Source organism: Myotis brandtii, unplaced genomic scaffold, assembly GCF_000412655.1.
Source record: "Myotis brandtii unplaced genomic scaffold, ASM41265v1 scaffold454, whole genome shotgun sequence".
Classification (NCBI taxonomy): Eukaryota; Metazoa; Chordata; class Mammalia; order Chiroptera; family Vespertilionidae; genus Myotis; species Myotis brandtii.
In genome coordinates, this window is record NW_005367354.1 from 2410420 (window position 1) to 2432090 (window position 21671).

At 42.6% G+C, this 21671-nt stretch overlaps 1 protein-coding gene across 7 annotated transcripts in view; it reads left to right on the forward strand.

Moving 5' to 3' along the window:
• The window catches only part of DTNB (dystrobrevin, beta), a 161993-nt gene that overhangs the window by 112668 nt on the left and 27654 nt on the right, over nt 1-21671 (forward strand). For 5 of the 7 annotated variants that reach the window (XM_014546666.1, XM_014546665.1, XM_014546664.1 and 2 more), the window contains 5 exons: nt 1823-1912; nt 5492-5579; nt 13463-13548; nt 14563-14676; nt 16471-16567. In XM_014546666.1, coding sequence (XP_014402152.1) covers nt 1823-1912; nt 5492-5579; nt 13463-13548; nt 14563-14676; nt 16471-16567 — 475 coding nt within the window. Of the gene's footprint in view, nt 1-1822; nt 1913-5491; nt 5580-13462; nt 13549-14562; nt 14677-16470; nt 16568-18388; nt 18501-21671 lie in introns of those variants that run through there. The other 2 variants (XM_014546668.1, XM_014546667.1) reach the window with 2 other exon arrangements.

Consider the following 21671-nt stretch of genomic DNA (forward strand, 5'->3'; position numbering starts at 1 on the left):
AATAGAATCAGGGGCATAGAAAGGGAGTGGACTGACAGTTCTCGGGGGAAAGGGGGTGTGGGGGGTGCGTGAAGAGACTGGACAAAAATCTTACACCTATGGACGAGGACAGTGGGGGGTAAGGGCAGGGGGTAGGGTGGGAACCGGATGGAGGGCAGCTATGGGGGGAAAAAGAGGAACAACTGTAATAACCCGAACAATAAAGATTTATTTTTAAAAAAATAATGAATCTAGTCAAGATCAGTAAATGCTAAAACCATTAGGTGAAAAGTTGATGGGGGACTTTATAATGGAAAGATACAACCAGTAACATCTGAATCCACTGATCAGTATTTATAATCCATTTTGTGCCTCCTATTTGATTTATAGGTACACTGTATTACCTATGATGGATTCTAGCCCCTTTTCAAAGAACAATACAAAAGCAAAAACTTTAATCAAGCATTTAGATCTAATCAATGGGTATAAAGAAACAAATTAAATGACACCACAAGAAACAATCAATTAAATCCAGAATAGAGGGTATGTTATAAGATAACCTGTTTTTCTCACAAATAAATGACATGACAGGAAAACGCTTAAAACAGAAACCAACCAAATGCAAGACTTGTGGACCTTGTTTGGATATTGATTTTAACTGTAAAAGGATTTTTTTTAAGACTGAGGAAGTTGCCCTAACTGGTTTGGCTCAGTGGATAGAGCATCAGCCTTCGGACTGAAGGGTCCCAGGTTCCGGTCAAGGGCATGTACCTTGGTTGTGGGCACATCCCCAGTAGGGGGTGTGCAGAAGGCAACTGACCCATGTTTCTCTTTCATCGATGTTTCTAATTCTCTATCCCCCTCCCTTCCTCTCTGTAAAAAATAAAATATATATATAAAAAAAGACTGAGGAAGTTTTCAGATGGACTGAGTTATTACAACATTTTTTGTTAATTTTTCAGGTGTGATAATGGCATTGAGGTTATGTAAATTACTTCCAAGCGAAATAATAAATTGTCTGGGATTTGCTATAACCATTTCTTCCTGCAAAAAAATATGGGAAGAAAAAATAGATAAAATAAGTAGGAAAGTGTTGATTTTTGTTGAAGTTTGGTGATGGGTACATGAAGTGTAGTCATTAGACTACTCTCTCTGTTTTACACATATTTTAACATTTCCATAATAAAAGTGTGGTGTGTGTGTTTGTTTGTTTTTTTAAAAAAAAGATAGTATGCTCAAAGACCTTGCATGTATCTATAAGATAGGGCCTCACTTAGTATGTATAGTGTTGTCTTACAATGAGATACAATTCTAACAAGTTGGCTTAAGTACCAGTTGTATGGGAGAAAACAGAATGATGCTAAAGACAGTATCCTTATAGAAATTAAAAGGTTTAACTGGTATCATTAGATAACATTGAAAACTCTTAACATGTAGACAAAAGCTATCAAGGCATTAGGGGGCCACTTGGTGGTGGTAAGTAGACCCCTCCACCTGTTTTCCTGCCAGCGGGCATTCCCCTCAAGGTGTACCCATCCGTGCCCCGCACCTGGACAAGACGGGGCCCAAGGCGCCTTGGAGACCCTCCTTGGTTTCTTTTCTCAAGGGCTGTAGTGTCCATTGGCCAAAGCTGTCTCCTGGGGGACTGCTTTTGTTCAAGGATCCGTGAGAGATAGTCCCAAGTTCTAACACCATATTTCACTATGCATTGCAACTTTTTTATTTTCCTTATCGTGATTTATTATTTTTCTATATTTCTTTGAAATTTGCCCATTTTAATTCATGTTCATTTCTCGCTCTGTGTTTGTGTCACGCTTGCTGTCTTTGCCTCCGTTGTTCCTAGGTTACAGTATAGCCAGGACATACCCAGTCACTTGGCCGATGAGCATGCGTTGATAGCCTCCTATGTGGCCCGTCTTCAGCACTGTGCACGGTCAGTGGGAGGGCAGCAGCAGCAGGCGGGTATCCAAGGGCTGAGCAAAGGGAGGGAGAGCTATGGGACCTGGGGTTGTCAGCTAGAAGAAGCTCTGCATATGGGGTTTTTCTTGAGGAGCTACCAGCTATGTTGGGCAGAGTTTGGGTAATTTCCAAAGCATTCTTGGAAAGAAGCATTCTTGGAAAGAAGGAGCCTTGCCACGCCTAGGTACCTACCTAACCATAGAGTCAGAAATTCTCCTTGAAAGTGGAACCCACTTCCTTCAGATTATATTATACTTAAAGAGTGTATACTCAGAGATATGCAGTCCCAAAGATGTACACTCACAGAGGTATTTGATGCAACCTCTTACTGTTCATTCTTGCCTAAACAATGGAATCTTTCTGTTGATATTCAAAGCTTAGGGTTGATCAACCCACAGATATCTCACTTTGTCTAATCTTTCATACCATCACCCTGTTACAACTTTACATGTTACATCTTCATCTCTTCCCCAAGATCTATCATTGTTGATTATTTAAACCAGGGGTTTTCAACAGTGGTATTAGATCATTGACACCTAAGGGACTTTTTCCAAATGATAATACACCTCCTCATAACATAATAATTATTTATACTGTAGTAGCCCCACATACCCCTTTCCCTGAAAACTACTCTGGTAGTGACCCCTTGTTAATATGGAAATAGGACTGATCCCTCCATGGGTTAGGATGGAAAAACGTTTGATAGCCACTAACTACAGCAGAGTTCACATTTTGAAAGAATTAACACCAAACCAGGTGCTATTACATTCAGGCAGACCCAGAGCTACCTGCCCGATCCATGCCCACGCCCACCACCACTCTGCAAGGAGAATGCAGGAAAAGTTTACATAATCTAACTCCCTTCCAGCCCCTCTACATGCAGCAAAGGAGAGTCGCTGTGCCAGACAACTCAAGATTCTTATTCTTAGAGAAAATAAAACCCATAATCTATAAACTAAGCACATAAGAGAGGCTGGACCTTACCTTTTGATCTTAGTTTTGCCTGTAGCATGCCATGGTTTCAGGGGCAGGTCATTTTTATTTCCATGATAACAGAAACATAAATTAATAATGAGAAAAATAATTTAAAAGGACTCTTTTTAATATTACATTATTATGCTTTATACCATTATACTTTATACCATTCCCCATAGTTTTCCCCGTATGACTAAATGGCATTGCTGTTTTTAGGCATTTACCTGTCTCTAAAGCCTTAAAGAGACTGTAGGGTTCCCCTGCTTCCCACGTATGTGTGATAGGCTTATCCTAGGGGAGAGAGGAAGGCCTGACCTTTGAGCATTGTATCACAGTCTGCTCATCCAGCAGATGACTCCTGTGCACTCTGCCCCAGCCCCGGGGTCTGTAGGAATGGAGTTGTCTCACCCATGGCAGGAAGCTCACTGAATCCCAGTCAGGGCAGTTGTCCGGGTGATTAAAAGTTTCCATGGTGAAAGTAGCAACAGCATCTTGGACAGCAACTGCCCCCTGATATTTCAGCCCAAGAAGTTTTATGGTAGGTTTAGTCAAAGTCCTCAAGTCTTTGGCTTAGCGATAAGGCTCCCTGCTCAAGAATTGGTGGCGGGAACTCTGGGAGAACATGAAGATTGGGTGAGTATTACATCTCGTCTTGATTTATAGTCTGAGGAATTGAGCTTCCTACTTCCACGAAGAAATAAGAAATTTCCTGGCTAATTCTGAAAACGAAAGCCAGTTCAAGCAGGAGAATAGGGAATCTTTCTAATTTTTCTTGACCTTAAAGCCTCTCATCAACACAACATTCTAGTTTCTGGTTGGAAAACAAAGCCAATGAAAGCAACCATGTTGTCTGCACTTGGGGATAAATGACTAAGCGGATTAGCCTTCCCTGGGAGATGGACTGGAATGGAGAAGGAGCTCTTTTGCACAGAAGAACCTATTGTGTCCTCTGCCAGACTTCTTAGGCTGCCAGTCCCTCCATAATATTATCTGCTTTGTTGTTAAATGTTCATTTCTATTGTTGTTTTTTTTAAAAAGATAAAGATAGTTCTCTTTTTTTCAGACAAACACCTTTAAGGCACAAATATATTTCAGCCCAGACCTTGCAGCCTTGACTGTGACCTATTAAAGTTAACTGGTGGTAGCATGCTCTTATTATAAGATCATCTTTTGAGAGGATGATTTCATGTGCTGGAAACTGACATTTGCACACCTAAAATTATAAAGTGTTCAGAAGTGTCATAGGCAGAAGACTTTAAAGCACATTTTTAAAACATTCATCCTAGAGCAGTGGTCGGCAAACTGTGGCTCTCGAGCCACATGCGGCTCTTTGGCCCCTTGAGTGTGGCTCTTCCACAAAATGCCACGTGCGGGCGTGCACATACAGTGCGATTGAAACTTCGTGGCCCATGCGCAGAAGTCGGTATTTTGTGGAAGAGCCACACTCGGGGAAAGACTAAACTTAAAGAATTAGCCACAGAGGTAGAAATATAGAAAGGTGGGAAAAAATCCAGGAAAAATACAGCTGATTGTGCACGTGAAAAGGCCAGATGGATCCTTGTTAATTTAATTTCACCCTTCCCAGATTCCCCTCAGTAACTATAACAAGATTTGATGAGTATTAAGCTCATGTCTTTAAATTTTTTCATATTATTTGTCATATTGCTTAATTCCAATCAAGGGCTTTCAGAACTCCAAGAACCTAGGACCAAAGTAAAAGCAAGCCACAACAGCCATCTCTGGTCAGTCATCATCATCTCTGTTATCTTAAAGGTTCTGCCAGACTTAAAGAGAATTCTATAGCCACAGTCCTTATTAATCTAGGAGTGCCCTGATATGAACAAAGGACAGTTGATGTAAAATACTGAGTAATGGAGGCAATTATTTCATGTAAAGTTCATTGCATCACATAGAGCTGGCATACTACACAAGAACCCTTTTTTCATCCAGGTGTGGCATTACCTGATATCCCACCAACGTGGGTCTTTAAATTTTTAGAGTGCTAGAACTCTTGTTAAAGAGTAATGGAACTAAATTACTTCACTCTAAGATGGGGCTATATTTGTGGAACAAGCATGGTAAAAAGAAGAGGAAGAGGCATTGAAAGAAAATGTTTGATACCATGTGATCCCCAAATTTACTGTAAACTGGGCCTGCCCAAGCCTAGATGCCTCAGCCAATATTAATTTTCCTCAGCCCTGTTTTTCATGATGCTTGGTCTTTTTGAATTCAAGACCTATGTCTAAAAGTTAGGAGTTTTAAAAAATATTTGATTAGAAATCCCTCTCTCTGACTTTGGAAATGCCCGGTCTTTTCTCAGTCCTTGTATAAAAAAAGAAATGCCCTTCTGGTGGTGTAAGAGGGTTGGGATGTGCTGGTGAAGAGAAATGACACACGTGGCCTTATTTCTCTAAATCCCCTTTGTGTCAGAAGACCAATGGTATCTATGGCCCAGGCCTCTGTTTCTTTTGTTACCATTCTTTTTTTTTTACAAGCTTATTTCCCATCTGTCTTTCTAAGAGGAGCAAGAGTAGGGGATGTTTACTAGACACTTGTTGAATGTTTATCTCCTTGGCAGTGTCCTGGACAGTCCCAGCCGACTGGATGAGGAGCACCGGCTTATAGCTCGCTATGCTGCCCGGCTGGCTGCAGAGGCAGGGAACATGGTGAGTAATCAGAGGATCCCCATAGATAGCAAAAGTTAGCATGACTTTAATATACAAGTGCTGGGGGAACAGTAAACATGAAACTCAGGAGAGCAAGAACCTCAGGGACAGGAGAGGAATGGGTTTAGAAAGGGGATTACAGTGGCTTTAATTTTATCTATAATATTCCATTTCTTAAAAAAATGAATTGAGAACAGAGAAAGTGTCAATTTGGTTCTTAAAAAGATCAATAAAATTAATAAATCCCTAGAAATCCTGATCGAGAAAAAAAGAAAGAAAACACAAATTACCAATATCAAAAATGTAAAAGAGACATCACTACAGATCCTACAGCCATTTTAAGGATGCTAAAGGAATATTCTGAGCAATTTTTTGCCAATGAATTTGATAGCCTAGGTGAAATAGACAAAATCCTTAAAAGATAAACCAACAAAACTGACATAAAAATAAATAGAAAATCTAAATAGTCTTAAACCTGTTAAAGAAATTGTATTGATAACTGACTTCACACAAGGAAAACTTCAAGCTCTGATGGCTTAACTGTTAAATATTATCATATTCTTAAAGAAGAAAGTCTAGCAATCTGACATAAAGCTGGCATACTACACAAGAACCCTATTTTCTAATATAAAATAGAGGAAGAAGGAACACTTCCAAGTCATTTCATCAGGCCCCTATAAACTGATGCCACAAGAATACAAGGCAATCAAATGCAAAGAAAATTGATCGCAAATTCCCTTACGAACATGGATGAAAAAAAACCTTAACAAAATATTAGCAAATTGAATTCAGCAATATGCAAACACGATAATACTCCATGATCAAGTGAGATTTGTTTTAGGAATACAAATATATTAATACACAAAATCAACCATATTAGCAGTTTAAAGAAGAAAATTATAAGATCATTTCAATAGATGCAGAAAAAGCATGTGACAAAATATAATACCCATTTATGATAGTAAAACTTCTCAATACACAAGGAGTAGAAGAAACTTTCTCAATCTGATAAAGAATACCTACAAAAAACATATAACTAATATTATACTTAAAGATTAAATTTTGGGATACTTCCCCTACCTAATATTCAGAACAAGACAAAGATGTCCCCTTTCACCACCCCTATTCAAAGTTGTACCAGAGGTCCTAGCCAGTGCAACATCACAAGAAGAAAGGAGCAGAAATATTGGAAAGGAAGAAGTAAAACTGTTATTATTTGCAGATGACATGACTATATAGAAAGTTCTAAAGAATCTACAAAAACACTACGAGAACAAATTTGTGACTTCATAGCAATGTTGCAAGATATACAAAGTCAATATAAAAATTTTGATTATTTCTATCTACCTGCAGTGAACATTTAGACAATTAGATTTAGGAAAAATATCATTTACTATAACATTAAAAAACATCAAATACAAGCAGGGAGTGAGATGAAAGGAGGGATGATCTGAAGCCAAAATGACAGGCTGTGTAAGCATTGTCCACGTAAAGGAAATGTAATGTGTGCCCACTGGGTGTTTCAACATGTGTAAAGGCCCTGAGGTTGGAGACTTCACAGAGAACAATACTGAAGTGAAATTAGGCTGGGCAGGCAGGCCAGATCTCTCAGGACCGCATTCTGCAAACACAGTATATTAATTACAGAAATGTGTACCAATTTATATTTACATTTCATAGGAAGGTAGAGTTATGAAAGCTGCCAGTAGAGAGTCTTGCTTTGTTTCTCCCTCTCAAAAAGTAACTTATTCCTTTGGGTTTGTTTAGAATTCAAAATCTTTTCTTTGAAAATCTGATATTAGGTCATGCCTCAGACTGTAACATTACAGCTCTAAAGGTTAGTGAAATAGAACGGAATAGGGAAAAAACATCTGGGGAAAAAGCATAGTTCCATTTCATCAGTTAAACCTCACGCATACCCTCAGTCAGTCACAACTGTTCAAGCTATTTTAGCAATTAAAATTTATACGTAAAATCAATTGAATTTGTTGAGAGGGACAGCGTTGTGGTTGAATTTTTAAAATTAAGTATACTTAATGCCGTTATATAGTCCTGTTGACTTTACAATAGTATTTTTTTTAATGCTGTAAATTAAAGCTCCGAAGCCATTTGACCCTCAAAAGGAGATTGCAGTTCTCCTGCACGGCAAACAAGATAAGTCTGTTTACACCTGATAGTTTCTGATACCAATTCTTATTCGTGTGAAAATGAGAATTGTTAGAATGGGCTTGAGACTAAATACCGATATGGTCCCTTTCATCTTCAGTTTATTTTTCAAAGTGTAGCTGTCTTATAAATATTGGACTCTCAGCAAGGATTCTTCTTGACTAGACTTCTGTTAAACAGACTTCTAATCTGCTAATCTCTCCCTGATACAGGTGCTTTGCATAAAGTGGGTGTAGCGCTCAGAAGAATTTATTTATAGCCTGCCAGATAGGCTTTGTATTGATTTTTTTCCCCAAAAACCTTCTTCCACAAAGAAAGACCATTAAATCATGTTAGCAGTCGGCATTACACCCTGAGGAGTGCCTCAGCATCGAGCCCTCATGTCTCCCCGGGTGGCACACCTGGCCACTGACACCTCCACACTCGCCCTGGAATAAAGAAATTCTAGCTCCAGGAGAACTGATTTGTTTTTCTGAAGTGCCTAAATGCCTTTAAAAAACAAAACTACAGTGTGTGGTAAATCATAATAATAACTGCAAATTCTTAAAAGTTTTATCACAAATGTCACCAGCATTAGATATAATGAGATGTTTTGGGTTTGCTTTGAAAGTCGTTTTTCTTTATGAAAAAAGTAAAAACTCATAAAGGAAAAGTTGGGAGAAAGGTGAAAGGAAGGGGAAATCGTGTAGTTTCATTCCACCGAACTTGGGCACCGTTTTGAGAAGCTTTTTCTCAGGAGCCGCATCCTGGCCCTCACACCCTCCTCATGTGTCAGCATGCGCCATGCCGGAGGTCTCCCGGTGGCTTCTTAGAGTTAAAGAGCCATGGTGTCCAGGTGGTGTCTTGCTCACATTTAATGACTCAAAATGCCCCATAAAATAATAATTGTCAAACCTGGCTACATATCATCATGTGAAGCATTTTAAAAATATATAGATCCTTGACTTTGCCACAGACCTACTGAATCAGAATCTCTGGGTTTGGGGGAATCTCTTGATTTTTATGTTAAAAAAGAAAAAATTTCCCATCTTCTTATTCACAACTAGCTTTGTAACCACTACCCTAAAAAGCATTATTGGGTTTTTGAGAGACAAGAGAGATATTATTAATCCACATCCCTCCAGTTAGTCTAAGTGGGGTGGGGACAATGGCAGGACTTACCCTGGGATACAAGGAAGTCCAGTTAATCTCAGGCACATCTCTGTGGAACTCACCCAGGCCAGTCTATTTTTAGGAGCTGCAGACATGCACGTTACCAGATTGCAGTTTGCTGGCTGTCGGCTCTCCTTGGTTGTATAACATTTGTCCAGTTTTACTCACAGGGGTCTTGTTTCTTATCCTGTATCTTCCAGAGGTATCTCCATCTCATTAAAGATGATGGAGCTCTGTGAGATGACCTAAACCCAAGGGAATGATAACGTAACAGAGGAAGTGATCCTCTTCGCTGTCTTTTTGTAAATATTCCCACTCTACAGGCAGGAAAATAAAGGTATAGTAAAACAAAATAACTCGAGGTTAGCATGGCAAGTAACCTAGGATTCCTAACTAGTGTGCCTACTTCCATTCTTACCCACTTCAGTCAATTCTCCACTTGGTAGCCAGAGCAGTGTTGTTTGTAATAAACTTTTATGATAGAACAGTTTTAAATTTACAGAAAAATTACGAAGCTGGGACTGAGGATTTCCATATAGCCTCTATCAGTTTCCCCCATTAGTAACATCTTCCATTAGTATGGAATGTTGGTTGTAATTACTGAGCCAGTAGCAATACATTATTATTAACTAAAGGCCATACTTTATTTAGGTCCTGTTAGTTTTTTACCGAATGCCTTTTTCTGTTTCGGGATCTCATCCAGGACACCAGTTTGTGTTTAGTTGTCATGCCTCCTTGGTTCCTCTGGGCTGCGACAGTTTCTCTGACTGCCCTTGTGTTCTGATGACCTTGACGGTTTTGAGGAACTCTAGTCAAGTATTGTAGAAGGTCCCTTCGTTGGGATTAGTCTGAAGTCTTTCTCCTGATTAGACTGGGACTGTAGGTTTTGAGGAAGAAGGTAAGTGCCTTTTTCTAACATCAGATCAAGGGTTCGTAGCATTGAAATTATTTATCACTGTCGCTGTTGACCTTGTTCGTCAGCGTTTTCCAACATAAAGTTTCTCTTTCCCCCCTTTCCACCTGTCCTCTCTGAAAGGAAGTCACTATGGACAGGCCACACAGGCGTTAGGCTCACCTCATTGAGCGTAGAGTATGTTCATGCATTATTTGGAATTGATATATTTTTCAGAATCCTATGGTGGATTCAGAAAACCACGCGGGAGCAGCAGCAAGCCTCCGCCTTTGCCCTTCTTTCTGCCCAGCTGGCTCGTCCCCCTGACCTTCCCCTGGTCCCTCTGACCTTCCCCTGATCCCCCTGACCTTCCTCTGGTCCCCCTGACCTTCCCCTGGTCCCCCTGACCTTCCCCTGGTCCCTCTGACCTTCCCCTGGTTCGATTCCCCATCTCATTGAGTCTGAGAGCAGTTTCACAACCACCTCATTTAAAAAGAGTCTGTGTCAGCTCACTGTTGCATTACCCTGTATTTCTTCATTGCATTTACCACAACAGATCATACATACTTGGTTTGTTTCTTTTTTTATCCCCTAATGCATCCCTGGTTTTTAGAACAGTATCTAGCACATAGCGAATGCTCAGGATATATTTGTTGAATAAAAGAATGAAGTATTTAATATTTGAAGGAAATCATCTTTAGATCTCTTCTTGCCGAAGTAGTCTGTGTCTTTATGATCTAATAATTCCCTTTCTGGCTTTTTCTCTTCACTGTCCTGGAGGCATTTTAGGAGAAAGGATAACCTGGCTTTTTAAATTTTTTTATTTTATTTTTAAAAATATTTTTATTGTTGATAGTATTACAGATATCTCCCATTTCCCCTCCCCTTTTATTTTTTAAAGGAGCAGCATGGTGTTTAGGATAGTAAATAAATAAAATTCTAAGTTTATCTGTTATTTAATGCACTTGACTGTGTATAAAATCTGGCCGGGTAAATAAGCCAGCAGTGGACACTCACCACCAGGGCTCTCCCCCCAGGTGGGACCGCTGCCTCGGGATTTGAGTCTTCCTCCAGCCCCCGCCCCCAGCCCCCTGTGTCTTTGTATTTGAGTAACACTTGGTGCCAAAGATTCCTGCCTGTTAGGAGTCACTATTGATGGTAACGCTTGATTTCTGTATTAACCTCTTCAGACACTCAAAACTGAAAAGATCCTTCAGAAGTTTCCAGTGAAATACTGTGGGGTTTTTGTATGTTTTTTTTCCCATCAGATGAAGCAAATTCCTTTCAGAGATCATTCCTCATCCATCATTCTCCCTGGCCCCACTCTAATAAGGAGCCATTAGCGGTAACTCCAGTTTTCAGAAATTGTAAACCTGTTATTCATAGCAGGTTCGGTCTCAGGCAAGCCCTTTTTCCCAGGTTCAACTCAGGCTCTCACAAGACTCTTCATAAAACATAGAAAATTTGCTGAATTGGCTGCTGGTTCACTCTTCTCTGGAGGAAGAAAAATCACCTTGTTTTTCTCTAAGAAGAAAAATATTTGGTAGTTTGGTTAAAAAGTCTCCCACCCAGGTTTGCTATGCTGCTTTGCCCTGTTTATTTAGGAAGTACCACATGAAAAGATTTACTTATTGTACTCACTGTATCTTCAAGCTTTAGAGAGGAAACCAGGTTTCTGCTTCATCGTAGGTCATGTTTTGGGCAGAACTTAAGAATGTGCAGAGTGAAGCGTAGCCATCGAAGTGCCTTCATGAGAGCTTTCCTTCTGGTTAATCAATAAAAGGGAAGCATCACCTATTCATCCGTTTTCCTAGTTTGTGTTGATTCGCTTCCATAGTCTTAAAGGGGGTCACAGGGCTAGGAACATCGGTGGACTTGGCAAATCAAAACCACAATGATTTCTCGAGAGATAATATGTAAGTGGCCAATAAAACGTAAAAGAACGCTCAACATATTAGTCATTAGGAAGGTGTAAATTGAATCCACAATGAGAGAGCATTTCATACCCACTAGGATGACTGTGATCAAAGAGAAGGGCAGGCCCCCGCTGGTTTGGTTCAGTAGGTAGGGTGTCGGCCTGCGGACTGAAGGGTCCCAGGTTCGATTCCAGCCAAGGGCACATGCCCAGGTTATGGGCTCGATCCCCAGGAGGGGGCATGCAGGAGGCAGCTGATCCATGATGCTCTCTCATCATTGATGTGTCTGTCTCTCCCTCCCTTTCTCTCTGAAATCAATAAAAAAATATTTTTTTAAAAAAGGACAATAACAAGTGTTGACAAGGACATGGGAAAAAATGGAATCCTGTTATGCTGATAGTGGGAATGTAAAATAGTGCAGCCACTTAGGAAACCAGTTTGGCAATTTTTCAAATGGCAGTTACTGTATGACCCAGCAATTCCATTCCTAGAAATATACCCAAGAGAAATGAAAATATATCTCTACACAAAAACTTGTCCACAAATGTTCATAGCAGCATTATTCAAATTAGCCAAAAAAATGGGAACAGCCCAAATATCCATCAACTGTGGAGTAAACAAGATGTGTTATATCCACATAATGGAATATTATTCGGCTGTAAAAACAAGAATGAAATACCGATACATGCTACAACATAGGTGAACCTTGAAAATATTTTGCTAAGTGAAAGAAGCCAGACATAAAAGACCACATATTATATAATTCCATTTGTATGAAATATTCAGAATAGGCTAGTCTACAGAGACAGAAGCTAGATTAGTAGTTGTCAGGTGGGGGAGGGGACAAGGGGGAGTGGCTGCTAATGAGTAGGGGGTTTCCTTGTGGGGTGATGAAAATATTCTGGAATTAGTGATGATGGTTTAATAATCGCATACATATACTTGAAACCACTGAATTGCACACTTTCAAAGGGTAGATTTTGTGGCATGTAAATTATATATCAATTCTTTCAAACCCACAGTTAGATACTTCACACCCGCCAGGATGATTAAGACCAAAAAGACAGTGACAGGTGTTGACAAGATGTTGAGAATCGAACCCTGATTCATTGTTGGTGGGCTTGTAAAATGGTGTAGCCACTTGGGAAGACAATTTGACAGTTCCTCCAAATGTTAAATATAGAGTTAAACCATGTAACTCAGGAGTTCCACTTATAGGTGCTAGCCCAAGAGAAATGAAAACATACATCAACACAAAGCCACTTCATTTAATAGCCCAAAGCTGAATCAATGAAATACTACTCAGCAATAAAAAGGTTAGGGAACTCCTAATTCATGGAACAACGTGAATGGAACTCAGAAACATCATGCTAAGTGGAAGCTAGAAGCCGACGATGACTATGGTCTATGATTCCAGGTGTATGAAGGTTCTAGGAAAAGCAAAGCTAGACCGCAGACCGATGGTTGCCTGCAGTGGGGATAGGAGTGAATGGCAGTTGACCACAAACAAGGGAAATTTTTTTGTGGTGATGGAAAATGTTCCAAAACTGGACTACGGTGATTGGTTCCACAACTATTTAAGTTTACTAAGACTCATTGAATTCATTGTACACTTTAAATGGGTGGATTCTACGGTAGGTAATATTTAACTCAAAAACCTGTTTTTTAAAAAATCAACAGTCTGTCTAGGTCTCTGGATATATTTGAATCAGAAAAAAACACACACACCAACAAACCTTTCTTTCTCCTCACTGTAGACCCGTCCTCCCACCGACTTGAGCTTTAACTTCGATGCCAACAAGCAACAAAGACAGCTTATTGCAGAACTGGAAAACAAAAACAGGTAAGAAAGCAGGGGCTGAGCCCGTTGCTGAAGTCCAAGATGGTCACGGGAGTGTCTGATTCTCGTTTTCCTTGCAGACTAGAAGGCTTTGGACCACAACGGAAGTCCCCACCTCAGGGACTATAGGCCAGCCCATGTCCAGTAAATTCCCTGGACGCTACCTTGCATATCTGCATGGCGTCCCTTGTGCTGGTCCAAAAGCCTGCTCGCCTGCCCTCGGAGATTCTTCCCAGCGCCTTCTCCCATTCATAGCTGAGTCCCCGGGGGCTCATGGTTTCTTTCTTCACTCCCAGCAGCCTTGTGCTCGATCCAGTCATCTTGTTTTGGCTGATTAGGCTGCATGTGACCGTCTGGTCTTTTAAAGGCTTGGAGACTGGACAACACACCATTATGCACTGAAAGGTAGAAACCAGGCCCAGGAGATTGGACGTAACATAACAGGCATCGGTAGAAGCAGCTGTCCATCTCTCGGGGGTCAGAGGAGGACTTGGGGGAGTTAGCACAGTCCGCTTGTCCTTTCCCTAGAGCAGTGGTCAGCAAACTCATTAGTCAACAGCCAAATATCAACAGTACTTCTTCCAAATAGACTCGCCCAGGCCGAAAACCAACTTCTGCGCATGGGCCACGAAGTTTCAATCGCACTGTACGTGCGCCCGCACGTGGTATTTTGTGGAAGAGCCACACTCAAGGGGCCAAAAAGCCGCATGTGGCTCGCGAGCCGCAGTTTGCCGACCACGGCCCTAGAGAGGGGCAGAATATTGTGGTTGTCATTTTCCTTCTGTGGAGATTTCTTCAAGCTCTTGAGTATTTTTATGGCTTTTTCTACCACAAAGGATTGTTTCCTTAAGTAATTGTCAAGTGGCACAGAATTAGGAGGGTGTCCGTTTCACATCCTGGTCATTGGGAAGCGATCAGAGTAAGACTGGTGGAGGCTGCACTACTGGAGTGAAGCCTTTCCGCAGGAGGGGGCTGTGAAGGCCTGTGTGGCATCTCCCTCTCCTGCACCCCCTCTAGAGAGATCCTGCAGGAGATTCAGCGTCTCCGCCTGGAGCACGAGCAGGCCTCCCAGCCCACCCCGGAGAAGGCCCAGCAGAACCCCACGCTGCTGGCAGAGCTGCGGCTGCTGCGGTAAGTGGGGATGCCGCGTCGGGTGACAATCTGCATGGGTGGGAGTTTATGTCCCAGGGAACCACATTAGTGAGATAGAGTCCGTTTATCAGAACAGTTAGTCATGTTAGAGCAGACACCGCGCAGTCCACTCTTTCTGTGGCTGCTTCCGATGCTTGGACGTGAAGGAGTGCATAGCATTTGGAAGCGGGTGGGATAGCTGTGAGTCCTAAATGTGTGGGGTCTGTTTAGGGACAAGTAAACCACCTGGAGGTCCAGACCTAAGAGGGAATAGGAGGTGGGGTGCTAGCGATAGGATTGAAGGTGGGGTCTGGGGCTGTGCTCTCCATAAACTACAGTAGCACACACGTGTAATTAAAACTTTTCTAACAGCCACAGTGAAAAACTAAAAGGAAGTAGATGTCATTCATCTTAATACTGTCTTTTACTTGACCTGATATAGCCAAAATATTATCATTTCCACATTTAATCGACGCTGAAAAAACAGTAATGAAATATTTTACTTTATTTTGTCCACACTAAAAATTTGAATCCTGTGTGTGTGTGTGTGTGTGTGTGTGTGTGTCACTACCAGTGCATCTCAGTGCAGACTAGCCATGTTTCAAGTGCTGAGTAGGCACGTGTGGCTCCTGGCTGCCATATTGGAGAGCCAAGGTCTAGATTGTGCAGGGCAAGAGTCAGTGATGCTAGAAATCCTATTGAGGTGATGGCATCGGATGACGAAATGAATACAGCTTTCCTTTGAGCAGGATTGCAAACTTCAGTAAACACTTTCACAGTCATTATCTTAATTGTTCCTCAAAATATTGATGTTACTGATTATCAGTCCCATTTTACAGAACAGAAAATGGAGGCTCAGACAGGTTAAGTGGCATGATCAAGGCTGCATATTAGTAAGTGATAGGCCTCAGTCCTGCACTGCATTTTCCTCACCATAGTAGATGAAATCAGGATTAATCAGGCTAAGAGACCAGTGTGTGTGACGTAAGGAGCACTTGGAGAAAGTGGGAGAAGTGAGAATAGAAAGATAGACACAAAAATTTCCAGAAAAGAATTTTCTGAATTGGGTGACTTAATAGAATATAGTATATAAACAGGAAAGTATCGAAGAGGATGGAGTTTTTTAGCTATGACAACTGGAATGGAAAAGCGAGAGACAACTGGAATGAAAAAGGAAGTGGGAAAGGGAACCATCGGAGGAGGAGAGTGTTAAGTTTCATTTTGGACATATTGAGCTAGAGTTGACGTGAAGCTGTCCTCAGGGAGCAGAGTTCTCTGAGACACAGTCCTCCTGAGCCTGTCACGCTTCTGGCACCTGCCGTCTGGTGCTGGCAGCCCCGACTACTGACCCCTATCTTCCCTGTGCAGTTTTTACACCTTTTCTCCACTATTCATTTAAACTTGGACTGGTTCTCTGTATTTCTCTAAATGAGATATTTGACTTCCTGATGAAGAATTTTTTCACTTACTTTAATAATTATACTTTTCCTCTACTTGGCCATGTATACTTTCCAGAGCACATTTACATGGTATTCTCACAATGGTAAAGCAGGCAAAATAGATACATAATTCCTTTATACATAAGGCATCAGAGGTTAAATGAGTTTACCTGCTATTCTCACAATGGTAAAGCGGGCAAAATAATTCCTTTATACATAAGGCATCAGAGGTTAAATGACTTGCTCAGCATCTCAGACACTCGTAAGTAGCAGAAGCGGGTCCAAAAGTGATGCTACCTGGCCTTAGGCCCTTTTTCCTGAGTTTCGTTTCTGATGGGCCGTTCCTCTTGGCCAGGCAAAGGAAAGACGAGCTGGAGCAGCGGATGTCGGCTCTGCAGGAGAGCAGGCGGGAGCTGATGGTTCAGCTGGAGGGGCTCATGAAGCTACTGAAGGTAAGAGCCTGCTCTCGGGCTCCTCCCGCCCCCAGCTGCCTTGTCCACCTCCCACCACAGTGCAGCTCGGCCTCCCCTGTGATGTCCATGTGGAACAGGAGGAGGCGAAAGGCTTACATGCTGCGGCCTAGTCCCAGTTTCCAGGTTAACCCTCCATAGCGGCAGTCGAATTCCGTGTAACAGTCACCTACATCAGCGTAAAGCCCGACTGTGAAAGAAAAAGTTAGTAACTGGGGCCAGGGAAATGTCCTGGAATAGTTGCTTTTATGAATGTTTACAAATGGCAGATTAGCTATGGAGAAGTGAATATTCCCCAACTGTTTGAAGTTTCTTTTAAGACAAATATTTAGATATTCCTCCTACAAATAGTAGATGTCCTTTTTTAGTGAGTATTGCAGAAGCACACCAATCTCATCAAACCAACTCTAATCAATCACTATATTGGGAAGAATAAAGTAGCATGTTAGCTCTAGGTTTGGTGAGTTAGGGCTTGAATAAATCTGGAATAATTCAGGTCTCACTATCTATTTTTGTTGAAGACTATATTACAACCCCTACACCCCAGAGCAGAGCAAGGCACGCTTGGCATGGGAGTGTCCTCACCCAGGCAGTGTTATTGGCGCTGAAAGAAGTGTTTGCCCAGCTGTGCAGCAGCGGTGCCAGACACATTCGTTCACGCTGCTCACTCCCAAGGTCTGTGCCCTGAAACCGCTGTGTTTTGTGATAGACAAAGTTAGCAGCCCGAGTGGAGATAGCAAAATGTGGAGGACCTCAAAGCAGGCTGAGGGGTGGATTTAATCCTGTGATAAGGGGAGTCTCTGAAGGTTTTGAAAAAATAGGAAACTATGCAGATGGGTGAGAAAGGGGAAAAACTAAAGGACAACAGGAGACTCGAGACCACCCAGGTCCGAAGTGACCAGGGTCCAGACCAGGTGGCAGCCCTGGGAAATCACCTGGGAACATGCCAGCTGTTCTTCAGCTCCTCCATTCTAAGCCCGTCCCTTGAGATGAAGCTGTTGGTGTTAGCAACTCAGGTAGATGCGTTTGGCTTGCTCAGGACAGTCACTTCTTTTAGTCTTGCGTTCCGTTTGCTTCTCGCTTTGATCCTGGATGTTGGGGTTGTTTTTGCCTAGACGTGTTTCTACATTATCCCTGTTGACAGGATTTCTCCTGCGAAATGTTTGAAGTCTAAATGGGTCTCGTTTCAAGAAAACCTTATGCATAAAACCTGGCCCAGATCCCTGCAATAATTGTCAGGTATGCAGCTAAGCAACCCATCAGCCACTCAGCACAGCAGAGATGTTGGCCTGTGGAACATCTGTGCCCTTGGGGGCTTTGGGAGCCCTGCCACTGGGAGGTTAGTCCACCAGTAGGTCAGGAGATAACAGCCCCGCCCCCCACACTCCTTCCCTGTGTCAAACCTCCCTTTCAGAAAGATGCTCTCAGACACCGCCCAGGCAGATGGGAAGGTGCCCAAGGCTGATCTTTTTTAAAAGGTGAAAGGGTTACACAAGCGAAGGGAAGTCAGAATGAATTTCCTCTAAGTACCACTGTGCACTTTCCCGTCAGCTAGCTGCCCTCAGGGTTCCTTACTGAGGGCTCCTGGCACAGAGCCCCACGTGCATTGCTGTGACCTTGTGTTCAGCTCTGAGGCTTGTGTTCTGGGCTAAGCAGAATGTGCTGATGCCTGGCACTCTGACCCTGCACTTCTCGCTGTTGGCTGACAGTGACAATCTCAGTAGAATAAGCGGGACCCTGCTGCCCATTGTGTAGGGTCCCCTGTCAGGTTCTTAAACACCCTATCGTTTATCCACCTGACAGGCTGAGCCGTTCAGACGGGAGGAGGAAGTTGCAGACACACCAGGGATGTTGTCTTTGTATCCACTGATGAGAATTCACAGTTGAAGTCTCATTTCTTTCGTGTCCAGCTTCCGAGAAGGATTGCAGTCTTAATTTGCGCATTATGTACACCCCTGAAAGGTCATGCGTAGGAATCACCGGCTTCTATTAAAATTTCAAAGATGTTTTCCTACTATTAAAAAATATATATTCACCAATGTGTAATAGAAGTGCCCTTTACCGTTCTAATTTTAATTTCAAAGGACCATCCAGCTTTCGTTGATGTTCAGTCTGCTGGCATTTAATTCTCTCATAAAACAGCTGTAAGCAGTTAGTCAAATGGACAGTCAAGCCCCCTGCTCTGGGATACTCATCAGTTAAAACCCACCACTCAAGCTCCCACCACACAGGGAGTTCTTCCTCCCCTTTCCTGAAATACTATGTACTTTGAAAGAAGCATGCATATGAAGCATCATCCCTGTATATGAATTAATTTAACAAAAATCTTAAATCCTTTTTATTGGGGGGGGGGGGACAAGGCTGGGTAAAAATCATACATTTATTTAATTAAAAAAGTATTGAAATCCTTAGTGTTGTGTTTAGGTATTTGGTGTTAATGGTGAATAAGACTCAATTTCTGTCACTAAGGAGTATCAGGGACCTTATTGTTTTGGTATTTTAATGACACAATGTGGAGGACACTCAGGTGCCCATGTTTCAGACTGGATCTTTCCCTTACATCCCCCCCACCCCAGTTAATGAGTATATCGGTAACCTCTGCCTCAAACTTCTGTAATCTAGAAATGGTTATGTGTTGACGTTTCCATTTCTAAATCACATTCCCAATAATTTTCTACCTCATTTTCCATTATTGCTTTTGAAACAGATGTACCAGATGAATTCTGCAGTTTTGAATTTGGAAGTGAGGTTTTGAATATAAATTTTTCTGTAGATGACTACAGTGGCTGTGGCGTTTCGCTGGCCACCCAGCCAGCCTCTCCCTGTGTGAGAGTCTCACATGTCTTAGGTGACACAACAGCTCTAGGTGTCCGCTTTATAACGAAGGTGTTATTGCCCCTTTAAATCAAGTTGGCTTCTATGCCTTGTCATCAGCCAGTGTTTACTGACACTAACTGACCCATCGATAACAGAAATGTTCTAAGACCTTATATCTGGCCTGTTTTCTGTGTTGACAGAGCCTTCAAGGCTTTATCTGAATGACTTTTGTGAGTTTAAATCATGCAACACTGTCCTAAGTAACACTTTGCCAAAGTCCACCCTCTCCCGACCCCAGTGCTCATGGGCGGCCTCTCAGTCCTGAACACACCGCCCTGTCCACCTCCCCATCCTCGCCTGACAGATTTTCATGGTTTCATGTCTTTGGACAAACTACACGCCACGGTCACCACGTGTGCACATGAAGCATTGCTTTGTGAGACTTCCCTGTTCTGCTGAACCAAAGCGACGTTTGCTCCAGTCCCAAACCTGGAGAAGCACTGAGAAGAGGGGGTGTCTTAGGAACAGTTCTAAGAAAGTACATGCTGGTCTTTTGCCCTCAGATGCAATGTCAGCCTCTAAGGCAGCGGTTCTCAACCTGTGGGTCGCGACCCCTTTGGCGGTCGAACGACCCTTTCACAGGGGTCGCCTAAGACCATCCTGCATATCAGATATTTACATGACGATTCATAACATTACAGTTATGAAGTAGCAACGAAAATAATTTTATGGTTGGGTCACAACATTGCCCCATCCCTCCCTCACCATCTCAATTTCCATTTCAACACTTAATGCCAGCAAAACTCTACATTTTAAAATTGTTTTCTAACTCTCCTAGGGCTACTTGCCTTACCCCGCCCCGCCCCAGGAAGCCTGGCTAGGAAGGGAGAGAGTTTCCTACCTGCAAAACTGGAACCCCTCCTAATTAGAGCCATGACTGCCAGGCGCAAATGCTTCAAGACCCCAGCCTCTCAGGCCGACTCGGCTCCTGCTCGGGGCCCACTCTGCCCGGCTCCTGTGCGTCTAGGTTTGGCCGGCACCTTGCAGCTGGCTTTGATTATGAGAACATCTTCCTGGGCTGAGTTGGAGATTTTTTGGTGCCCGTTTAATTTCTAGTCCACATTTTTCCCTTGCAGGAATAAAATTATTTTCTCCACATTTTTACTTACTCTCTCCCTTTTGTAATTTCTTGGCTTTACTGAAGCTCTTCTTGCCATTGCACCCAGATCTGCACACTGAGAAGCCCTCATCCTTCCCTAAGACTTCCTCCGTATGTTCAGTCAAGTCTGCTTGGCCCGACCGGTATGGCTCAGTGGTTGAGTGACAACCTATGAACCAGGAGGTCATGGTTCAATCCCTGGTCAGAGCACATGCCCGGTTGTGGGCTCAGTCCCCAGTAGGGGGCATGCAAGAGGCAGCCAATCAATGACTCTCTCTCATCATTGATGTTTTATATCTCTCTTCCTTCTTCTCTGAAATCAATAAAAATATATATATTTTTAAAAAGACTGCCTGGATGGATCCAATTTAAATAGAACCAGTGCAACAGCTTATAGATGTGTATACTTGGGCCAAAGAGCAGAGGCTCCCTGACCACAGTTACCCACCATGAGGCACAGAAAGAAAGCAAAGACATCCATTAGAAGACAGAGTGGCTGAGGAACAGTGGGCTGAGGAGAGAGGAAGGTGGAAGTGCGGATCTCTCTTTCCTGTGCGTCTTTCTATAGCGCCTGCTGGTGCATTCTGATAGGGTAGTTAACAGGTGTCTGCTCTGCGCACCATCACTGCGAGGCTGTAAAAGACAGAGACCATCTCGTGACTCCAGAGCCTTATGCGTAAGAAGTACTAAGTGAATCCTCATTGGGCTAATGAAACAGTGAGGTCTCTCAGGGCCCTACAGCAGTTCCCAGTGTCCTACGGGGATGGGGGTGCATGTGCATCTTTGAAAAAACCCAAAGCAGCCCAAAAGCACGTGGAGGGGAGGGGACTACGTTGGAGATGAATCCATGGATGTGTGGATTGCTAGCTGAGGAAGTTCTTGGAGCCGTGGTTCTCAAACTAGCAATCGTCAAATCCGTGTGCTCATTAAATACATTGTCGTGCCCCACCCCAAGACTTTTGATCCAGTTTGTCTGGCGTGGAGTCCAAAATCTGCATCTCTGACAGGTTTTCAGGTGCTGCTGCTGCTGCTGGTCCGTATCCCACACTTTGAGGACTGCCACCGGGATAAATGTGCCTAAACACCTATGAATACTCTGAAGGGTGATGA